This window comes from Microcaecilia unicolor, chromosome 6 (assembly GCF_901765095.1).
Source record: "Microcaecilia unicolor chromosome 6, aMicUni1.1, whole genome shotgun sequence".
Taxonomy (NCBI): Eukaryota; Metazoa; Chordata; class Amphibia; order Gymnophiona; family Siphonopidae; genus Microcaecilia; species Microcaecilia unicolor.
In genome coordinates, this window is record NC_044036.1 from 183190919 (window position 1) to 183211335 (window position 20417).

Genomic DNA, 20417 nt, shown 5'->3' on the forward strand with positions numbered 1-20417 from the left:
AAGGGAAGAAGCCCCACAAGAAGAGACAGAGAGAAAGCACCCCCCCTTTGCACTGAGTGCCCAGACTAAAAAGGAACTGTTTCTTTGAGTGCCTGCCCTAGGAAAATCCAGACAGAAGCTGCCCAGCCTAAACCTCGAGTCCTGTGAGTGCCTGCCTTTAGGGAATTTAGTTTAGCAGTCCATCAGTGGGATTAGAGGGTGGTGGTATAGCAGAACAAAAGAAAAGGGGTCATGTTTTGGGCGGTTGAGATAGGAATTTCCCCTGCTTATCTTTTTATTTGAATCTAGTTAGTCCACAAGTTCCACAGAAAGTCAGGGTTTTCCTTTTTTGAGTTATTTTGAGTCAGAGCAGTAGGTATCTTGGTGTTCCTGAGCCAGTGAGCTGACCTCGCCAACCGAGGAGACGTGGATATGGAGAAGACCAAGGTACCCAACGCAAGAAAGCAGCGATGCTAGCGAAGATTTTGATATACCGGTAACATTATTGTGTGCACACAAACTGAAAATATATTTATATCAGATCTGAGTGCAATAATTAGAGCTGTACACATGTTTGGGATGTTTTGTGTTATTGCAGAAGTGGGGTTGGGGTCATGGTAACTGTGATTGCAATTTTGAACATGTTATTATCTTTATTCTCTTTGTAACTTACCAGAAAGTATTTAACACCTTGCACTAGCTTTATTTAATACCATCAAAGCTTAAAAATTGATACCAACATTTAGGAACATAACCAACAAGTGTTTCTATTTATTTTATAATTTAATAAACCTTTAATATTTCTTTTCTTGTTAAATCCCTTGGTTGTGTGGAGTTTATTTGGGAACCCTATTTGAAACTGTGACATTCCTATATATTTATTTCTTTAATTATTGTAATTTACCTGCTCCACGACTAGGGCGTTTACAAGTGGCGTCACGGACATAGGATTTCCTTACATTTTTCTTGAGTCTGCCCCCCTCAAGAAAAATGTCAGGAAGTATTTTTTCACGGAGAGAGTAGTGGATGCTTGGAATGCCCTCCCGTGGGAGGTGGTGGAAATGAAAACGGTAACAGAATTCAAACACGTGTGGGATTAACATAAAGGAATCCTATTCAGAAGGAATGGATCCTAAGGCGCTTAGCCGAGATTGGGTGGCAGAGCCAGCCGGTGGTGGGAGGCGAGGATAGTGCTGGACAGACTTATACGGTCTGTGTCAGAGCCAGTGGTGGGAGGCGGGGCTGGTGGTTGGGAGGCGGGGATAGTGCTGGACAGATTATACGGTCTGTGCCCTGAAGAGGACAGGTACAAATCAAAGTAGGGTATACACAAAAAGTAGCACATATGAGTTTGTCTTGTTGGGCAGACTGGATGGACTATGCAGGTGTTTTTCTGCCGTCATTTACTATGTTACCTAGTCCACCATCTTTAGTAAGGATCCTACTTGTGTTAGAATTCTGTTTTAGTATTTGGTGAGAGTTGTGTTTTGTATAAGATCCTTGTCTGGCATATCCTGACAAGAATCTTACAGAAAGTGTTCTGTGCAAGCTTTGCTTTAGCAGGTCTACTTAGTTCTCTGTTGTGTGGCGGTCTGTGAGGCCTCTGATTCTATGCAGCATACCCAAGAAGGAGCAGAGTGAGTGCCGACTGGAAAGAGGAGTTTGAATCCCTGAAGCAGCTGTACCGGAAACAAATGGCAGCCTGGGAACAAGAAAAAGAGGCTCAACAGGAATCCTGTCGCTTGGCCAGGACAATTATAGAAAGGTTTAGCCAGCAGCCACTAGCGCCTCCCCCAGCTCAAATCCCCGCTCTCTACATACCGAGAGACAAACGGATACCTGATTTCAGTGGCCATCAGCAGAAGGCTGGCGACCTCTCAGTGGAAGAATGGACCGAGAAGACCAGATCTGCCCTGAAGGTCTTGAGAGTTCCCCTGAACATCAGTGGGATGTAGTTCTTGATCATCTGAAGGGGTCGCCTATAGCGTAATGAAGCTGTACAGTCCCCAGAACAGAGGAGACGTAGCAGCCCTATTCAAGAAACTTGGTGAAGAGTTTGGAGACAAAGTCCCTCTCACTGTAAGGCTGTCAGAGTTCTATGCGCGAAGACAGTTGCCTGGGGAGACTATACACGCATTTGGGTGTTGTCCTGCAGGAGCAAGCTGCCAAAATCCTGAACAGGAGAACCACTGCCATAGAGAACGTAGAGAGGGCACTCAAAGAGGTTCTCGTTGTAGGGTTGAATGATGCGGCCCTAAGGAGAGAAGTCAAGAGGCAGAAAGCCCAGTTTGAAGAGCTATCCTACGAAGACCTACTCGCATTGCTAATTAAGTGGTCAGAGGAAGAAGAGAGCATTCCAGTAGAAGGAGATCGTAACCCTAGGCTCCTGTCGAGGAGGAGTGAGGCCAGCGTGAAAGCTGCAGTCGGAGAACCAGATGGGTTGTCTGAAGCCATACAACAGCTGTGTGCTGTTGCTGAGAGATTGGGTAAAGGCCTGGAACAGAGACAACAAGAACTTATGCAAGACATGGGCCAACGGACAGAAAATCAAAACAGGCCCTACCAGGGTGGCAGAGCCCCGCCAAAGAGGAACCCACCCAGGTGAAACGAGAGGGGACAACTTATCTGTTATCGTTGTCAAGAACCCGGTCACATAAGCAGGTATTGTCGAAGTGAAAGAGTCCCAGAAAGTAGCGGAAGGGGACCTCGGGAAGGCGAACAGGGAGCTCGCGATGAGAGATCTGCAGAGGCCCCCAGGGCGAGTGGCGGAAGGGAAGCGACACAGGAAGTGCAAAGGAGAGATTCCTCCCTACCTTCTACGTCACGTGACCAGGGGCAGGTTACCAACATTGGCAGTAAAATATGCATCCCCGAGGCCCAGAAGAGAGAAAGTGCCATTGGACCAAGACCCGTTTTTGAAGTACTTATGGGTGGAGTGCCAGTAAATTGTTTAATAGACACCGGCTCTGAAGTGTCTACGATTACAGCTAGCCACTTCTATACCAAGCTAACGACAAAGCCAAAATTGCTAGATGCCGCATGGATCAAATTGAGAGCGGCAAATGGATTGGAGATCCCAGTATTCGGCTGTTTAGTGACGGACGTGACCTGCTTTGGCCAGACTGTCCCTGAGAGGTGCATATTTGTCACCCGAGATGAGGCCTGGAGTGACGAAGTTCCTGGCTTGATTGGCACAAACGTATTGAAAGACATTAGAGACCTTTTGCCTGGTGCTTCCCTTTTCAACAGTTCCACTGCCACTCCCAAACGTGTTTGCAAGGTTGTCGCCCAGATTCGGCAAGGATACCAGCAACTGGATCAAGAGGGACCGATTGGTTTTGTTAAGCTGCTGGGGAGCAAAAGAGTGGTCATCCCTCCATTGACATAAAGAATCACCCAGGGTATCTATCACTGGATCTGGTCCCTACCTGCATGTCCAGTCCTTGTTGAACCCACGCCAACTATCACTTCTCCAGAGGGGTTGATGGTGGCCAAAATACTTGCTAATGCCAAAGAGGGGAAAGTACCTATCCGAGTGTTGAACCTGAGCAACAAAACCATCCAGATTCGCCCGCGAGCGCGCATAGCAGAGCTAGCTGCCCTGCAGAGCATAGAGACAGTACCTCAGAAAAGGGTGAGGTTTGACGAAGCTGAATCTGAGATTGTGGTGACTCCCATAGAAGAGGAGAATTCGGGGAACAGCCTAGCCCCTACACCGCAGGTCAAGTGGGAAAATCTAACCATCCTGCAGGCTGAGGAGGTGGAAGGATTGTTACAGAGGCACCGAGATGTGTTTTCTAAAGACGAGGGTGACATTGGGTCTACCACCCTCGTAAGACACTACGTCAACACAGAGAATGTAGTTCCCATAAAACAGCCGTACCGGAGAGTGTCACCTCACATATATGAGGAATTCAAGAGGCACATCCAAACACTGGTAGACCAGAAGATCCTGCAAAGGAGTTGCAGTCCATGGGCATCCCTTGCAGTGATTGTACAGAAGAAGGATGGAGGGATACGGTTTTGCGTGGACTATAGGAGGCTAAACCAAGTGACAGTGAAAGATGCGTACCCCCTCCCACGAATTGAAGAGTCACTGGATGCTTTGGGAAAAGCCAAATACTTTTTGTCACTTGACTTATCGTCTGGCTACTTCCAAGTGGCAATGGCTGAAGAAGACAAGGCCAAAACGGCTGTGACTACACCATTTGGTCTCTTTGAATGGAACCGGATGCCATTTGAATTGAGCAGTGCACCTGCTACGTTCTCCTGACTCATGGAACTGGTCTTCAATGACTACGTGTTCAACATCCTCTTACTATACCTGGATGACATCCTGATATTTTCCGCATCATTCGAAGATCATGTGGACCGCCTAGAGAAAGTGTTCTCCAGACTTAAAGAACATGGGTTGAAGCTAAAGCCGTCCAAATGCTGCTTGTTTGAGAGAGAAGTGACGTTTTTGGGCCATGTGGTGTCTGAGGAGGGGAGTCGCAGCAGACGAAGACAAGACCAGGGTCCTGAAAGACTTGTCAATTCCAAAGACAGCCAAAGATGTCCATAAGTTTGTCGGGTTTACAAGTTACTACAGGCGATTGTTCCCGGGTATGCACAGATAGCGAAAACCACTACATGTGCTGATTGGCAACCTACAAAGCCAAGTGTTGCCTCCGTGTGGACCATGGAGTGCCAGAAGGCCTTTGATGTTTTAAGAGAGAAGTTGATGCTGCCACCAGTCCTGGTATATCCCGATTTCAGTAGACCATTCATACTGACTACTGACGCCAGCCGAGTGGGTTAGGAGCAGTACTTAGTCAAGGACAAAAATGGTGTGGAACGGGTAATCGCCTATGCCAACCGGGGCCTACACAAAAGCGAGAGAAATGACAAAACTATAGTCCTTTTAAATTGGAGCTCCTTGCTCTGAAATGGGCGATCACAGAGAAGTTTCGCGACTACCTGGTATACAAAAAGTTCATTGTGAAGACAGACCACAATCCCCTGAGATACTTAGATACAGCAAAGGTGTCAGCAGTAATCCAACTTGGCTAGCCCAGTTGGCTGACTTCAACTTTGAGGTGCAATATAAGCCTGGTAGACTGAATACAAATGCTGACATACTGTCCAGATTACACGAATCAGAGGCTGGGGGAGAATGGTGGTGCTGAATCCTGGATAGGGAGGCCAACGAGATTCAGCAGCGGTTCCAGGCCCAAAGCCAAAACTTCCGTGCTGGAGGCCAATAACCCTCCTGTGAAAGAACCAGAGTCTGAAGTGTTCTACCTGTCTGACCTCACTGTGAGAGAGCTACAGAGAACAGATTGCACCTTAAACCCCATAATCGAAAGCTCTCTTCAGTGCCAGGACAGAAGATTTTGAGACTTGGTCCGAAGACAGCAAAAAGCTTTGGAAAATACGAGAGAGATTGAAGTTGAAAGATGGCCTCTTATACAGAGTGATTAAGAACCCCAGAGACCAAGAGCAAATTGATCCCAGAGTATTTAAAAGCAGAAATCTTGTCCACCTACCATGATGAAATGAGACACAGAGCTGAGGAGGCAGTGACAAGAGCCATCCAAAGAAAATACTATTGGTTGCAGATTCATGATGATGTCTGAAAGTGGGGACGAGACTGAGCCTGCAAAAAGGTGGAATAATGTGGGATACAAATGCAATAAATAAATAAATAAAATAAACGCTGACTCTTGGCAAGAGATGTGGCACCCAGAGAGAAAGTTCCTCTAAATTGTTGTCAAAGACTTCATACCCATTGGAAGTCCTTGCACTAGATTTCACAGTTCTGGAACCAGAAGATAGCGGGGTTGCAACTGTTCTGATTATAACTGACATGTTCACCCGGTATACTGTGGCAGTCCCTACTAGAGACCAGACTGCATTTACTGCTGCCAGAGCCCTAGTTGAACACTGGATAGTTCACTATGGTGCCCCAAAATGACTACACTCAGACCAGGGCCGGACTTTCGAATCGGAGGTGCTCAAGAAACCTCTGCTAGTTATATGGGATAAAGAAAGAGCCAAACGACGCCCTATCACCCTCAAGGTAATGTGGCAATGTTGAGCGCTTCAATCAACCCTACATGAGATGCTGAGAACGCTACCACCCTCCAAGAAGAGACATTGGGGTGACTACCTACCTGAATTGATGCTTGCCTACAATAGTCAGGTTCACCAATCGACAGACTACACCCCATTCTACCTCATGATTGGGAGAGATCCATGAATGTTCTCAGATGTGTTTGCTAGAGAAGAGGGTGGCACCGCAACTAACTTGGACGACTGGGTCAAGCAACATCATGAAGAGACAGAGAGAAAGCACCCCCCCTTTGCACTGAGTGCCCAGACTAAAAAGGAACTGTTTCTTTGAGTGCCTGCCTCAGGAGAATCCAGACAGAAGCTGCCCAGCCTAAACCTCGAGTCCTGTGAGTGCCTGCCTTTAGGGGATTTAGTTTAGCAGTCCATCAGTGGGATTAGAGGGTGGTGGTATAGCAGAACAAAAGAAAAGGGGTCATGTTTTGGGCGGTTGAGATAGGAATTTCCCTTGCTTATCTTTTTATTTTAATCTAGTTAGTCCACAAGTTCCTTAGAAAGTCAGGGTTTTCCTTTTTTGAGTTATTTTGAGTCAGAGCAGTAGGTATCCTGGAGTTCCTGAGCTGACCTCGCCAACCGAGGAGACGTGGATGTGGAGAAGACCAAGGTACCCAACGCAAGAAAGCAGCGATGCTAGCGAAGATTTTGATATACCGGTAACATTATTGTGTGCACACAAACTGAATATATATATATATATATATCAGATCTGAGTGCAATAATTAGAACTGTATACATGTTGGGATATTTTGTGTTATTGCAGAAGTTGGGGTTGGGTCATGTAACTGTGATTGCAATTTTGAACATGTTAGTATCTTTATTCTCTTTGTAACTTACCACAAAATATTTAACAACCTTGCCTAGCTTTATTTAATACCATCAAAGCTTAAAATTGGTACCAACATTTAGGAACATAACAACAAGTGTTTCTATTTATTTATCATTAATAAACCTTTAATATTTCTTTTCTTGTTAAATCCCTTGGTTGTGTGGAGTTTATTTGGGAACCCTATTTGAAACTGTGACATTCCTATATATTTATTTCTTTAATTATTGTAATTTACCTGCTCCACGACTAGGGAGTTTACAATAAGCAACGTAAAATATTTTGTACTGTTTTAGGATCTTGCCAGGTACTTGTAACCTAGATTGGCCACTGTTGGAAACAGGATGGTGGGCTTGATGGACATTCAGTCTGTCCCAGTATGGCAATACTTATGTACTTTTTTTTCCTCTGCTTTCCTTCCCTCCTCTCACTAGTCCTACTCTCCCCCCCCCCCCCCCCCCCTCGTTCCTAACTTTTCTCTCCCACCCTCCTTTTCCCCCAGTCTCAGCACAGGATCCCTGTTACTTGATTGTTGTAAACTGCCTAGTCACCCATTTGGGCTCAATTTGCTGTATATCAAGTTCTGAATAAATAAAATAAATATAATTCGATCTCCTTATTTAATCCATTGGGGGATATGTGGTATCCCTCTGAATAATAATCTGTTACTCCTGAAATAGCAATTTATCACCTCCCTTATTCCAAATGCAACTGTAATAAAACTACAAATTGCAGATTTGACTCGATGCAGCTCCTCCTTCCAGTTCTGAACTAGCGGAGCTTCCGAGTGCTCTGTATGAATGCAACTCGGATGCTCTGCTGTACAGGTTTTAACTTTCCTTTTTGTCTGTCTTATATACCACAACGGGCAGGGACATCTAACAGCATAACAGCATATACTACTTGAGTAGAGTCACAGTCTGTATGAGAATACAATTGAAACTTTTTTTTCCTATTTTAGGATTAGTGATTTTTGTAGTCTGTATCTCATATTGACAGAATGTACACTAATTACAACAATGATGACCACGATCAATAGATTGCTCAATTTTCTTCAATACATTTCCTGGAGACAAGTTCCCCCCAATATCATCCTCTTGTATATGCAAATCTGGGAAACTCTGTCAAATCTGAATATAGACAACACTTGCCAATGTTTATAAATGATTCATCTCAGATTAGCTTGGGGTGAATATGGTAACACACAAGTTATTCAATGGTCCACCTTCTTGCTCTTCTCATTCAATGTATTAGTCCGTTTCTTTGTGCATTGGATGCTGTTTTGTATACTTTCTGCACAATATGTCTGGATATTCCCTTTGCTGGAATCAGGTTTTCTTTACCGTGGAATGAAAGTTGAATGTGTCTTTATTTAGAGCATTATCTTTTTAATTGTAAAACTGTCCAAATGGAATACTGTCTTTGCAACTTCTTAGGATGATAACTTGAATAATGGAGTATCAATTTGTGATCTGTAGATTTACAATATTGAGAAGTAACAAAATATCCTCCTCAAACTGAATTTGAATGTCCAAAAAAAACTTTGATGATGTCTAATATTTGTAGAATTTAACTTTGTACCATGTAAGAATTTGTGTTAGCGTCTGTTCACGCAGGGATTCATTGAAACGTATAATTTGAGCAGAGTTCCATGGGGAAATTTTCAGAGGGAAAGTATACAAATAGTTTCCTTTTGAAAATTGGTTTAATTTATGTGCAAGCTTGCGAGACGAGTTAGGCAGCCTTTGTAAAATTATGGTCTCTGTGGGATACATATGTATTATGGAATATTTTTAGGTCTTGTAAAGTAACAGGATGTTTTACATTATTTATACAGAACAGATGATAGATGTTCAAAAGCAGCAGAAACTAACGTGGCTTTCAGCGATTGTCAAGAAATTACAGAAGATCTTCTTGATATCACTGGTGGGTGTAGTTCTGTGGTGGTCTACCTGCTGCTGTTAAAGAGCATTAATTATTGAAAAACATGATCATTGGTACCTTTGTAGTATATATGAAGTTTCAAATATTTAAAGCACTGTTATTACTAGGGATGTACTGAATATTTGTATTCGATTCGGCCCCGAATACATTATTCGTATTCGACCGGGGGCCCTACTTTACTAAATCCTATTGAAATTGATTGCCCAAGACCCCATCAGACAGGTTAAATGACTGTCTCTTTACGTCAGTCTCTAAGAGGCCAAAGGAAAGAAATCCACATACACTCCACCAATAAAAAATGCATACATCAAAGGCCTTTGGGAGAGAGCGTGGTCCCACTCAATGACAGTGAGCTAACCCAGAACTGTCTCAGAATCCCACAGGTCCTCTGCTCTTTTATTAAGAATGCATTGTCATAAATTAACTGGTTACATCACAAATCATGGGACACAAACTTTGAAAAATCATTGGCTAGATTATATTCTGCTTACATCTGCAAATTCAGGGGATTCAGGGCACTTTCCAAAACTGATAGTGGTTCCAGTAAAAATTGTAACATTCATAGGAATGTGGAACTTATCATACGTTATTCATACATCATTTGTATGCTCAGACATCTGCATGCATCACATTCACTTCCCTGTTCTCTTCCAAACATGTTTATGACTAATAAAAGTTTCCAGCATCTGGTAAAGATAGCATTTAGTCATTTTCCATCTTATTTACTATGCTAACATTTAACCTCTAATACTCCTCTCTATGAATTGGGAGGGACCATTATTTTCAAATATAACCTTAATATCATCAAAATAAACACTTGAACTTTGATTTCACATTGCTTCTTTTATTATTTGCTATGTTAAAGCTTAATGCCAATTATTTGTATTCCGTATTTGGCCGAATAGTAACATATGCTATTTGATACAGCTCTAGTTATTACAGTCATCAGAGCCTATTTATCCTTTGGATTGAAGGCGATCATGAAAAATACATTTCTCTTGCTAAAGTATTTTTAAAGGAATTTTATTTATTTAGGGGTCCTTTTACTAAGGTGCGCTAATGGATTTAGCTCATGCTAATGATAGCATGCACTAAATGATAAGATGCCCAATATATTTAGCACGAGTTAAATCTGTTAGCGCACCTTAGTAAAAGGACCCCTTAGCATTTTAAGACTTTCCCAATGGTGGACTTCCAAGTGTCTGAGATAGAAATTGTCCTACATGAAATCATTTCATACTGCACAGACACAGTACTGTGCTATATGTCTATCAATTGATTATAATTATATTAAAGATTAAGCAAATGAAATCGTGAAGAGGCCAGTGTGCTAGCCTGTGGGACTTCCTATTGTTTACCAGCCTTATTAACACGAAAGTTTGCTGTTGATGCAAATGAGCTTTATAGCAAATTTGTGTGTGATATTTTACTATGGGAGCCCAGCAGAAAAGAAAACTACACTTAACTGTAGTTACCTTTTTTTTTTTTTTTTTTTTTTGCAAAAACTAACATGTGAAGATAGTTTCTATGTTGGTTTTAATGAAAATCAAAGTTAATGAACTACTTTGCATGTTTTTGAAAACCAGCAGCTCATTAATTTTGAATTTAAGTAAACAATTATATGTGGAGGGGCATTTTTGATATACCGTCTAAATCTGACGGCACAGCACCAAAATTATAGAGGCTGGCGGGCATGGGGCCTTGAGCATATGTGCATGCTCAAGGCCTGCCTGCTTCCTCTCCTTCCAAACTTCCTTATTCATGCTCAAAGCCCCATGCCTTCCAGCCTCAATGCTTTAGGTGCTGTGTCGGTTGGAGCATTGCCACCCTGGAGGAGGGAGATAAGGTACTAAACTAATTGCAGGTGGCAGGGGAGGTGAAGATAAGGAGAAGTCGGAACAATGTTCCCTCTAAGGACTGAAGTTGACACGAGCAAAAGTTTTCTGTTATGCTACATTGTGGGCACTTCTATAGACAACACACACATATGTAAACATTCACAAGGAGGCTGGAAAGAATTCCAAGAGCCATGCTCTGCATGCTTTCCCTCCTTGTTCATCTGTAGTTTTAACTGTGTTTATAGCTACTCTGAATTTTACTCAGCTACTGGATGTATAGTGCAGCTTAGAGGGAACACTGCTCCCTCTTACAAGCACCACTTTTAACAAAAGAAAAGAAAAAGGAATAGTTGGGCACTTTTGAACACAGCAGAGAAGGATACCATTCACTGTCTACCAGCTGCCTCTTCCATACCTCTGTACTGATGGTATATGCACACTGTAATACACCTTCAGGGATTATGTACCAAAAAATCAAAATAATTCACAGTAAAATAATGCAGCATATTAAACAGAAAAGATTTGCAGTAGTCTGGAAATATATGCAAGTACTTCAATACTTGACTCTTTGTCAGCCCTAGCTCACCCGTCCAGCATCTTCCTGTTGGCCATGTGAACAGTGATGTTCAGCACACTATAACAGAAATCCTAAGGTTACTGGCAACCATAAAATATTTACCTATTAATGTTTTTGGAAGGCTGCCAAATAGCCACCAGCCTTCAGTACACCTAACCTTTAGTAGGCAGTTGAGTTACCAAAGATTAGGTACACCAAAGATTATTGGTGATAATGGTGAGCCTTGAGGTGAGTAGGATATTGCCATATTCCTCGGGAAGAGACCTTGTTGGAGCATGAAGTTTAAATCTGGGGGCGGATTTAAGTAGATGGATGGGACAGGAGTTTGCAGTGGGTATTAGAGAACCTATGAGTCGCCTGTGTACCTGATTCAGTAGTGAGGAGAGCAAATGTTGACCAGGTATGGTCAGCCGGGTATTCGCCGGGGGTTGGGTCTAGGCCATTGATGAAGTTTTCGATGTTGGTGTTGTGCTGAGGAAGTGTGTTGCATAATTTTATTATTTTTCATTGAAGCAATTAGCAAGTTTGTCTGCGAATGAGATGTCTGTGTTGGTTGTGGTGATTGGAGTGGTGTCTAGTAGCTTATTTACGAGTTGAAATAGTTTCTTCCTTTTCATCAGCAGCAGATGAATCCATTAACTGATGGGTTGTATCAGCCTACCAGCAGGTGGAGATAGAGAACACTGAAAACCACAGTGACCCTTGGACGGCTAGCCCCACTGCCTTCAGTATTTCTCTATCTCCCAGCAGGTGTGACGTAGCTCGATCAGCTCCAGGATTTCTGCCTGGCGTGGCTCCTGTGCTTTGCCAGCTGAGCAGGGTGTTGTGGCTGGTGGTGCCCACTTTAAAGGCATATAGGTTCGCCTTTCCCTGCCTTACCCATTCCCCCCCTCATCCCGGAGTCCCTCTGTTGCTGCCTGCCTCAACTTTCCTCACAGCGTTAAAAAAAAAAAAGTGTGCGCTTGTACAGCGTGGCTGTTTGCTGAGGCTTTTCCAGACATTCTGGTTCTGTGCAGCTTGACCGGAGCTCTTGACTCAGTCTTCTGAGGTGAGAGTAGTGCCCAGCTCCGGGGAGGTCCTGCGGACGCGCCGTTCCGAACTGGGTAACTTTTGGTGCAAAGCCCGCCATTTTATTGCTATATTTCCATCCAGTCGGGTGATGGCTGCTGAAGGAGTTAAGCGCTGCTCCCGTTGTGTAAGCGCAGATCAGCAGCGGGGCTGTGCAAAACGTGCTCCTTAGAACGCTCGCGCTAGTATGAGCATGCGAGCGATGATTCTTCCCGCTCGATGAAGCTGGCAGTGGTGCCATTTTGCAAGCGCCGCATGTCTCGACCCTCGTGGTTGCGGAGGAGTCTGAGTGTAGGAGGACGCCTCGTTTAGAGGCTGCCAGAGGAGCTCCAACATCCGTTTCTCCTAATTCGGAGGCGGAGGGTCAGGGTGAGTTTTTCTCCCCTGAGTTTGTGCTTTTAATGCATAAAGCCTTCATGCTGAAAGAGCTCTGCCGCATGGTGTCTGACATTGCGTTGCATCCTGGGTTCCCTTCGGATGTTTATGCCCTGGGGATGGCTTCAGATGTTATTTCCTCCCCCGAGCGTTGGAAACACGCTAAACATAGACGGGTAAATTCCCTGTCTGAAAATGGCGCATATCCTTTTTCCCCCCTGTGGTCAGGCTGTGGGGAGTCTGAGGGATCTGGCAGGCCCTCAGGGACAGATGATCCAGAGGAGGGTGCCTGTTTGTCACTAGATTCGGATGATCCCAATGTGGTTCAGATTTTCCACCGCGAAGCCTTGCAAGCCCTCTCGATTGATGATCCTGCTGAAGGCGAGGCCTCCTCTGTTAATCTTAGGATGGCGAGTACTAAGAAGCCTTCTTGGGCCTTTCCGGTGCATGACTCCATCCAAGAGCTTATTTCAGCTCAATGGTCTGACCCCGATGGGCCTTTGAAAGTGGCCAGGGCTATGGGTCAGCTTTACCCTCTGAGTGAGGAGCACTTGGCCCCTTTGGGGATGCCTAAAGTGGATGTGTTGGTCACGGCGGTGACTAAAAAGACCACTCTCCCAGTAGAGAGAGGGCCGCTTTGAAAGACATGCAGGACTGGCGGCTGGAATCCGCGTTGAAGCGGTCCTTTGAAATTGCGGGCCTTGCCTTAAGGGCATCTATTTGCAGTTCCTATGCAGCCCGGGCATGTCTTTCCTGGTTACAACAGGTGGTGGAACAGCCCACGGATGGTGCGGGGTCCCTCTCTGAGGTTGCCCCGTGGGTGGAGTTGGCCCTGTCATTTTTTGGCTGACACCCTTTATGATCTGGTGAGAGCTTCGGCTAAACAGATGTCTGTGGCGGTTTCTGCCCGACACCTTCTTTGGCTACGGCATTGGGCGGCTGACATGGCCTCTAAGCAAAGGCTGGTGAGGTTTACCTTTTCGGGGCCTCCTGTTATTTGGAGAGGAATTGGAGAAGATTGTGAAAGACCTGGGGGACTCTAAACCCCAGCGGTTACCTGAGGATAGGCCGAGGCCTTCTTCCAAGGGTCCTATGTTTCCCTCCTCTTCCAGACCTCACTTCCTGAAGCTCGCAGGTATCGCCTGGGGCGCTCTGCTTGGGTTTTCTCAACGTGCCCGTTTTAAGCAGAGGTACTCCTTTTGCTCGGATAAATGTTCCACGGGGGCCGGTTCAAGGCCAGGAGTTCAGGGGCGTCCTCCACAATGATGGGAACGCCGGTCCATTCCTCGATTCCTGCAGTAGGAGGACGTCTTTCCTCTTTCTAGAAGAGTGGACCAAGATTACCTCGGATCAGTGAGTCCTGGACCTGATCAGAGAAGGTTACCGACTGGAATTCGGTGCCCCGGTGAGAGACATGTTTGTGGAGTCCCGATGCGGCACTGCCGTAAAACGGGCGGCGGTAGAGGAGACCTTACAAGTCTTGCTGCACCTCGGAGTGGTGATCCTGGTGCCTCTCGCCGAATGTGGCTGCGACCGCTATTCCATTAATTTTGTCGTGCCTCGAAAAGGCGGGTCTTTCAGACCGATCCTCAACTTACGAAGAGTCAACGAGGCTCTCAGAGTATGACACTTTCGCATGGAAACCCTGCGCTCCGTCATTGAGGCGGTACAGCCAGGAGAGTTTCTCAAGTCTCTGGACCTAAAAGAAGCGTATTTGCACATTCCTATCTGGCCCCCGCATCAGCGGTTTCTCCGGTTTGCGGTGTTGGGACAACATTTCCAGTTTCGGGCCTTGCCTTTCGGCCTAGCCACAGCTCCCTGTACCTTTTCCAAGGTAATGGTGGTCGTAGCTGCCTGTCTCAGGCAAGAGGGTATCAGAGTTCACCCTTATCTCGACGACTGGCTCATCAGAGCGGATTCGGCAACCATGAGTCGTCTTGCCACAGCCAGAGTGGTGGCGTTCCTGCAGTCGCTAGGCTGGGTGGTCAATATACCCAAAAGTCACTTGACCCCCTCCCAGTCTCTCGAGTATTTGGGGGTCCGGTTCAACACGGCCTCAGGGTTTGTCTTTCTCCCCGACCAAAGGCGGTGCAAGCTTCAGAATCAGGTCCGTCTGCTCCTGCGGATGCCTCGCCCACGAGCTTGGGACTTTGTCCAGCTGCTGGGGTTGATGACGGCCACCTTGGAGGTGGTTCCTTGGGCATGAGCGCATATGAGGCCTCTGCCAATTGCCCTGCTTCAACAATGGTCTCCGATTTCCCAGGAATATCAACTCAGACTAACGTGGCTCCCTGCGGCCCGGCTCAGTATGGAGTGGTGGCTCTCCGACAGGAGGCTGCGCCAAGGAATGTCACTTGTACTTCTTCTTGGTGCCTGGTGATAACAGATGCCAGCCTTTTGGGCTGGGGAACGCATTGCCAGGGAAGCTATGCTCAGGGTCAGTGGACAGCCGTGGAAGTGGGGTGGTCCATGAATCGCTTGGAACTGAGAGCGATATTCCAGGCTCTTATGGCCTTTCAAAAGACTCTGAAGGGGCTTGCTGTCTGGGTCCTGTCAGACAACACAAAAGCGGTGGCCTACATAAATCGTCTGGGCGGCACTCAGTGCAGGGCCCTGGCCGTGGAGGCCGCTCAGATTTGCCACTGGGCCGAGCTCCACCTGCAGCTTCTGTCAGCAGCTCACATAGCAGGTCAGAGCAACGTGCAAGCCGATTTTCTCAGCAGGCATCAAATCGACCCAGCGGAATGGGAACTGGCAGAAGAAGTTTTTCTTCAGATTTGTGCCAAATGGGGGACATCCGGAATGGATCTAATGGTGTCAAGTGCAAACGCCAAAGTGCCTCGCTTTTTCAGCAGAAGGAGAGATCCTCACTCGGCAGGGTTGAATGCACTGGCTCAACCCTGGCACTCGGGCCTCCTGTATGTGTTCCCTCCTTGGCCCTTGATAGGGCGAGTCCTCCTTCGGATTTGACTACACCGGGGATTGGTGATTCTTATTGCTCCGGACTGGCCAAGGCGTCCGTGGTATGCAGATAAGTACATAAGTAATGCCACACTGGGAAAAGACCAAGGGTCCATCGAGCCAGCATCCTGTCCAATCCAGTCCAAGGGCACCTGGCGAGCTTCCCAAATGTACAAACATTCTGTGCATGTTATTCCTGGAATTGTGGATTTTTCCCAAGTCCATTGAGTAGTGGTTTATGGACTTGTTCTTTAGGAAACCGTCTAACCCCTTTTTAAACTCTGCTATGCTAACCACCTTCACCACGTTCTCGGTAACGGATTCCAGAGTTTAATTAAGCGTTGGATGAAGAAATATTTTCTCCGATTTGTTTTATGATGGTGAGGCTCCATTTCATTTGCCCCTGGTGCCGAACCTATTGGTTCAGGGTCCGGTGTCTATGGAGGATCCCTGCCGACTTGATCTTACGGCCTGGCTCTTGAGAGGGCGCAATTGAGAGACAAGGGCTATTCTAACAAGGTTATTTCCACTCTCTTGCAGGCCCGCAAGCGGTCCACCTCTGCAGCTTATGCTCGGATCTGGCGCAAGTTTGAGACGTGGTGTGTTTCAAAGGCGATCACTCCCACGTGGACTTCTGTCTCGCCGTTGCTGGACTTTTCCAGGATGGCTTACAAAAAGCCTGGCTTACAATCCCCTTCGGGTTCAAGTGGCAGCATTGGCATGCTATCGAGGGAAAGTCTCTGGCTTGTCCCTTGCTACTCATCCGGATATTGCCCGATTTCTCAGAGGGGTGCTTAGGCTCCATCCTCCCGTGCGTCGCCTGTCCGGCCTGGAACCTGGGGCTGGTGTTGAAGGCTCTCCAGTGTTTGCCTTTTGAGCCGCTTAGCGAGCTTCGGAGAAGGATGTGACTCTCAAGACAGTTTTTTTGTGGCCATGACATCAGCTAGACGCGTGTCTGAGCTTCAGGCGCTGTCCTGTCGGGACCCTTTTCTGCAATTCTCGGAGTAACGGTACGTACAGTGCCTTCCTTCCTGCCTAAAAGTGGTTTCAGTGTTTCACCTGAACCAGCCCATTTTTCTTCCTTCCTTTTCTAGGGAAATATTTCCTGGAACTCCTTTGGGCAGTTACATCATTTGGATGTTCGCAGGGCGCTGTTGCAGTATCTACAGATGTCAAATGACTTCAGGACTTCTGATCACCTTTTTGTATTGTTGACAGGTTCTCGACGCGGGTGTCCAGCATCTAAAGCCACTATAGCCCATTGGCTCAAGGAAGCCATTTTTTCTGCGTATCTGCTTTCAGGCCGGTCTCCGCCTGAAGCGTTTAAGGTGCATTCCACGGAGTGATTTCCTCCTCGTGGGCTGAAACGGGTGCACTTTCTCTTCAAGAGATCTGTAGTGCGGCTACTTGGGCTTCTCAGCTCTCATTGTCCGCATTACAGGCTGGATGTTGCAGTGAAGCAAGACGCAATTTTTGGAGCACAAGTGCTTGCTCGCGATGTGGTCTGTTCCCACCCTAAGTAGGGATTGCTTTTGTACATCCCATCATTAATGGATTCATCTGCTGCTGATGACAAGGAAGAGAAAATGAGGTTCTTACCTGGTAATTTTCTATCCTTTAGTCACAGCAGTGGAGGAGTGACCTAGTGGTTAGAGTGGTGGACTTTGGCCCTGGGGAACTGGGTTCAATTCCCACTGCAGGCACAGGCAGCTCCTTGTGACTCTGGGCAAGTCACTTAACCCTCCATTGCCCCAGGTACAAATAAGTACCTGTATATAATATGTAAGCCGCATTGAACCTCCTATGAGTGGGAAAGCGTGGGGTACAAATGTAAGAAAAATAAATAAAATACATGATGTTTCTACTACAGGAGGTTGAGATCGTCCCTCCTTTGTATGGTTATTGCTCCTGTTCTGGGGCATTTGTTTGCTGTGAGGAAAGTTTATGTTATTCTACCTTTATGGTTCACTCTGCTTTGGAAATCTCAAATACTGAAGGCAGTTGGGGCTAGCCTTCCAAGTGTCACTGTGGTTTTTCAGTGTTCTCTATGTCCACCTGCTGGTGGGCGGATACAACCTATCTCATCTGCTGGGACTAAAGGAAAGAAAATTACCAAGGTAAGAACCTAATTTTCCCTTCAGGTCTTTGTAATCCGGTCCTATTTTAGTTTTGTAGTAAGACCTTTGGTCTTTCTATTGTATATTCTATATATTTGTTTCCATGCGTTGAGTGTGTGTTCATCTTTTATTTTTTTCCATGCTAGTTCGAGTTCCTGGATTATGTTTTGAGTTTTTTTTAATTCATCATTGAACCATGGTATCAAGTTTTGTTTTCTTGATATTCTTGTTCTTAAAGGTGCTATTTCGTCTAGTACGTTTCTGTATCTTTCGTCCCAATGAGAGAGGTAATGTATGCAGTCTGTTCGTGCTGTCCATTCATTGTCATATATCTGTTGCCAGAATGCTTTTAGGTCTATTTGCCCTCTTGTACTGTAGGTTGTATGTTCTTGTGTATGGTATGATCCCTTCTTTCGCCAGTTTAGGGATAGGTTTAGTTTGTAGTGATCGGTCCAGAAGCCAAGACTTTATTCCTCAAGTCAGGGTAGTATACTGCTATTAATGGTATTCTGCTCTGACATGAGAAAAGAGGGTTTGGTCTCCAAACATTAGTCAAAAATGTATTAAAATTAGTCCAATAAAGATCACCTTATTTCCATTTTCTATATTTCTCCGAGGACAAGTAGGCTGCTTGTTCTCACAAGTGGGTCGGCGTCCATGGCGGCCCCAGGAACGGAGATTTTCCTAGTAAAATCCAGAAAACTTTGCGACAGCCAGCAGAGTGCGGGACGGACACACTGTGCATGCGCGGCCATCTTCGCACCCGTTTGCGTCCGTTCCTGCCTCAGTTTTTCTTTTTCCGCGGTGGAGAGTGGCTGCGTGTCGGTCTCTCGCCCTCAGGCTCTAGGAAAGACTTAGGCGTTCGTATTTAGCACTTTCTTTTTGTTTTGCGTTGCCTTTTTTGTCTTTTTCGTTTTTCCAGTATATAAAAAAAAAAGAAAACCCTCTTTTCTCTTAGTTTTTTTCCCTATTAAGTTTCCTTTCGCTTCCGTTGCGGCCTTCTTGGGCCACACGTCCGCGGTTCTCCCTTTTTTGCCCTCGGTTGGCACAATCGAGCCTTTTGATTTCGCCGCCGCGATTTTTCCGCTGATGTTATCAATGCCTCCCAGTGGCTTCAAGAAGTGTGCTCGGTGCCAGTGGTCGATCTCGGGCACTGACCCGCACTCCTGGTGCATCCAGTGCCTTGGGCCCGACCATCGCCCAGAAGTTTGCAAGTAGTGTCTGAGTTTGAAAAAATGGACACAGGTGTCGAGAAGAGCTCTTCGGGATCGTCTTTTCGGAGCTCCGACTGATTCCTCGGTGTCGACATCAGCACCGGGGATGGCATTGACATCGAGAGCGCAGGTAATGGCTGTCCGGACATCACCATTAGCTGGGAGTAGCGAGCCATCGAGTGGTTCTCCACTTGTCTTTGAAGGCTTCTGCTGTGCAGGCCCGACCTCAAAGAGGCGTGTGGATTCCACGTCCTCCTCGTCGGTACCGAGGAGTACCAGTGACGTGCTTCGGGCGAAGGCAAAGAAGCATCGGCACTGGTCTCCTTTGAGATACGGTACTGGGAGCTCGGGGGCGTCGAAGGATTCGGCACCTGGAAAGCGTCAACGCCGGGAGGGAGTGCTCACTGTCGCGTGCTCGAGGACCTTGGCATACTGTCAGGTTTCTTCCCCGGGAGCACTGGGTTCGTGAGCCCATGGGCCACTACCGTGGAGCGGCAGTGGCAGGCAAGATCACCTCCAAGGTAGAGATGAGACAAAACTGGACCGGAACCCGGACTGGAGTTCTACACCGGATACACGGAACTGGAACGCACCGGACGGGTGCGCCCTGGAGTGGAGCCCGCTGGACTGGAACACACTGGAGGGCCCCACAGGACTGGAACATACAGGAGTGAAACCCGCTGGACTGGAACACACTGGACCTAGGCTTCACCTACGCTTGACCACCTTTCCCCGAGGGTTGAGCCCTCAGGTTCTGGCAGCCGGTAGGACTTACAGGAAAAACCCGGAACTGGAACTTGCAAGCAGGAACAGCAGGAATGAAGATCCAGGAGTGCCCCTGGCACCTAGGCGCAGGCAAGGCCGACAGGCAGGGACTGTCCGGGTTCTGGCAGTCGGCAGGTTTAAACACAGTGACTAGTAAACTGTACCTAGGCTAATAGAAACGCTATACCCAGGCAAACCAGTCATACACAAGAAACATACACAGAGCACACTCAGGAGACTTGAAAGCTATACACCAGCTAACAACAAAGCTATGCCCAAGCTAACAAGTCATGCACTGGAAACAAACACAGACCACTAGCAAAGCTATACACAGGCTAACAAGCCACACGGTGCCTAGCTGGCTAGTCTAAACAAACACAGAGCACTAGCAAAGCTATACACAGGCTAACAAGCCACACGGTGCCTAAGCTGGCTAGTCTAAACAAACACAGAGCACTAGCAAAGCTATACACAGGCTAACAAGCCACACGGTGCCTAAGCTGGCTAGTCTAAACAGACACAGAGCACTAGCAAAGCTATACACAGGCTAACAAGCCACACGGTGCCTAAGCTGGCTAGTCTAAACAAACACAGAGCACTAGCAAAGCTATACACAGGCTAACAAGCCACATGGTGCCTAAGCTA

The 20417-nt window shown here is 46.5% G+C and overlaps 1 protein-coding gene across 1 annotated transcript in view; it reads left to right on the forward strand.

Annotated features, from left to right (window-relative positions):
- C6H3orf62 (chromosome 6 C3orf62 homolog) overlaps positions 1-20417 on the forward strand; it is a 130767-nt gene that overhangs the window by 38222 nt on the left and 72128 nt on the right. The window contains exon 2 of the mRNA XM_030206779.1: positions 8751-8839. Within this exon, the coding sequence (XP_030062639.1) occupies positions 8751-8839 (89 nt within the window). The remainder of the gene's footprint in view (positions 1-8750; positions 8840-20417) is intronic.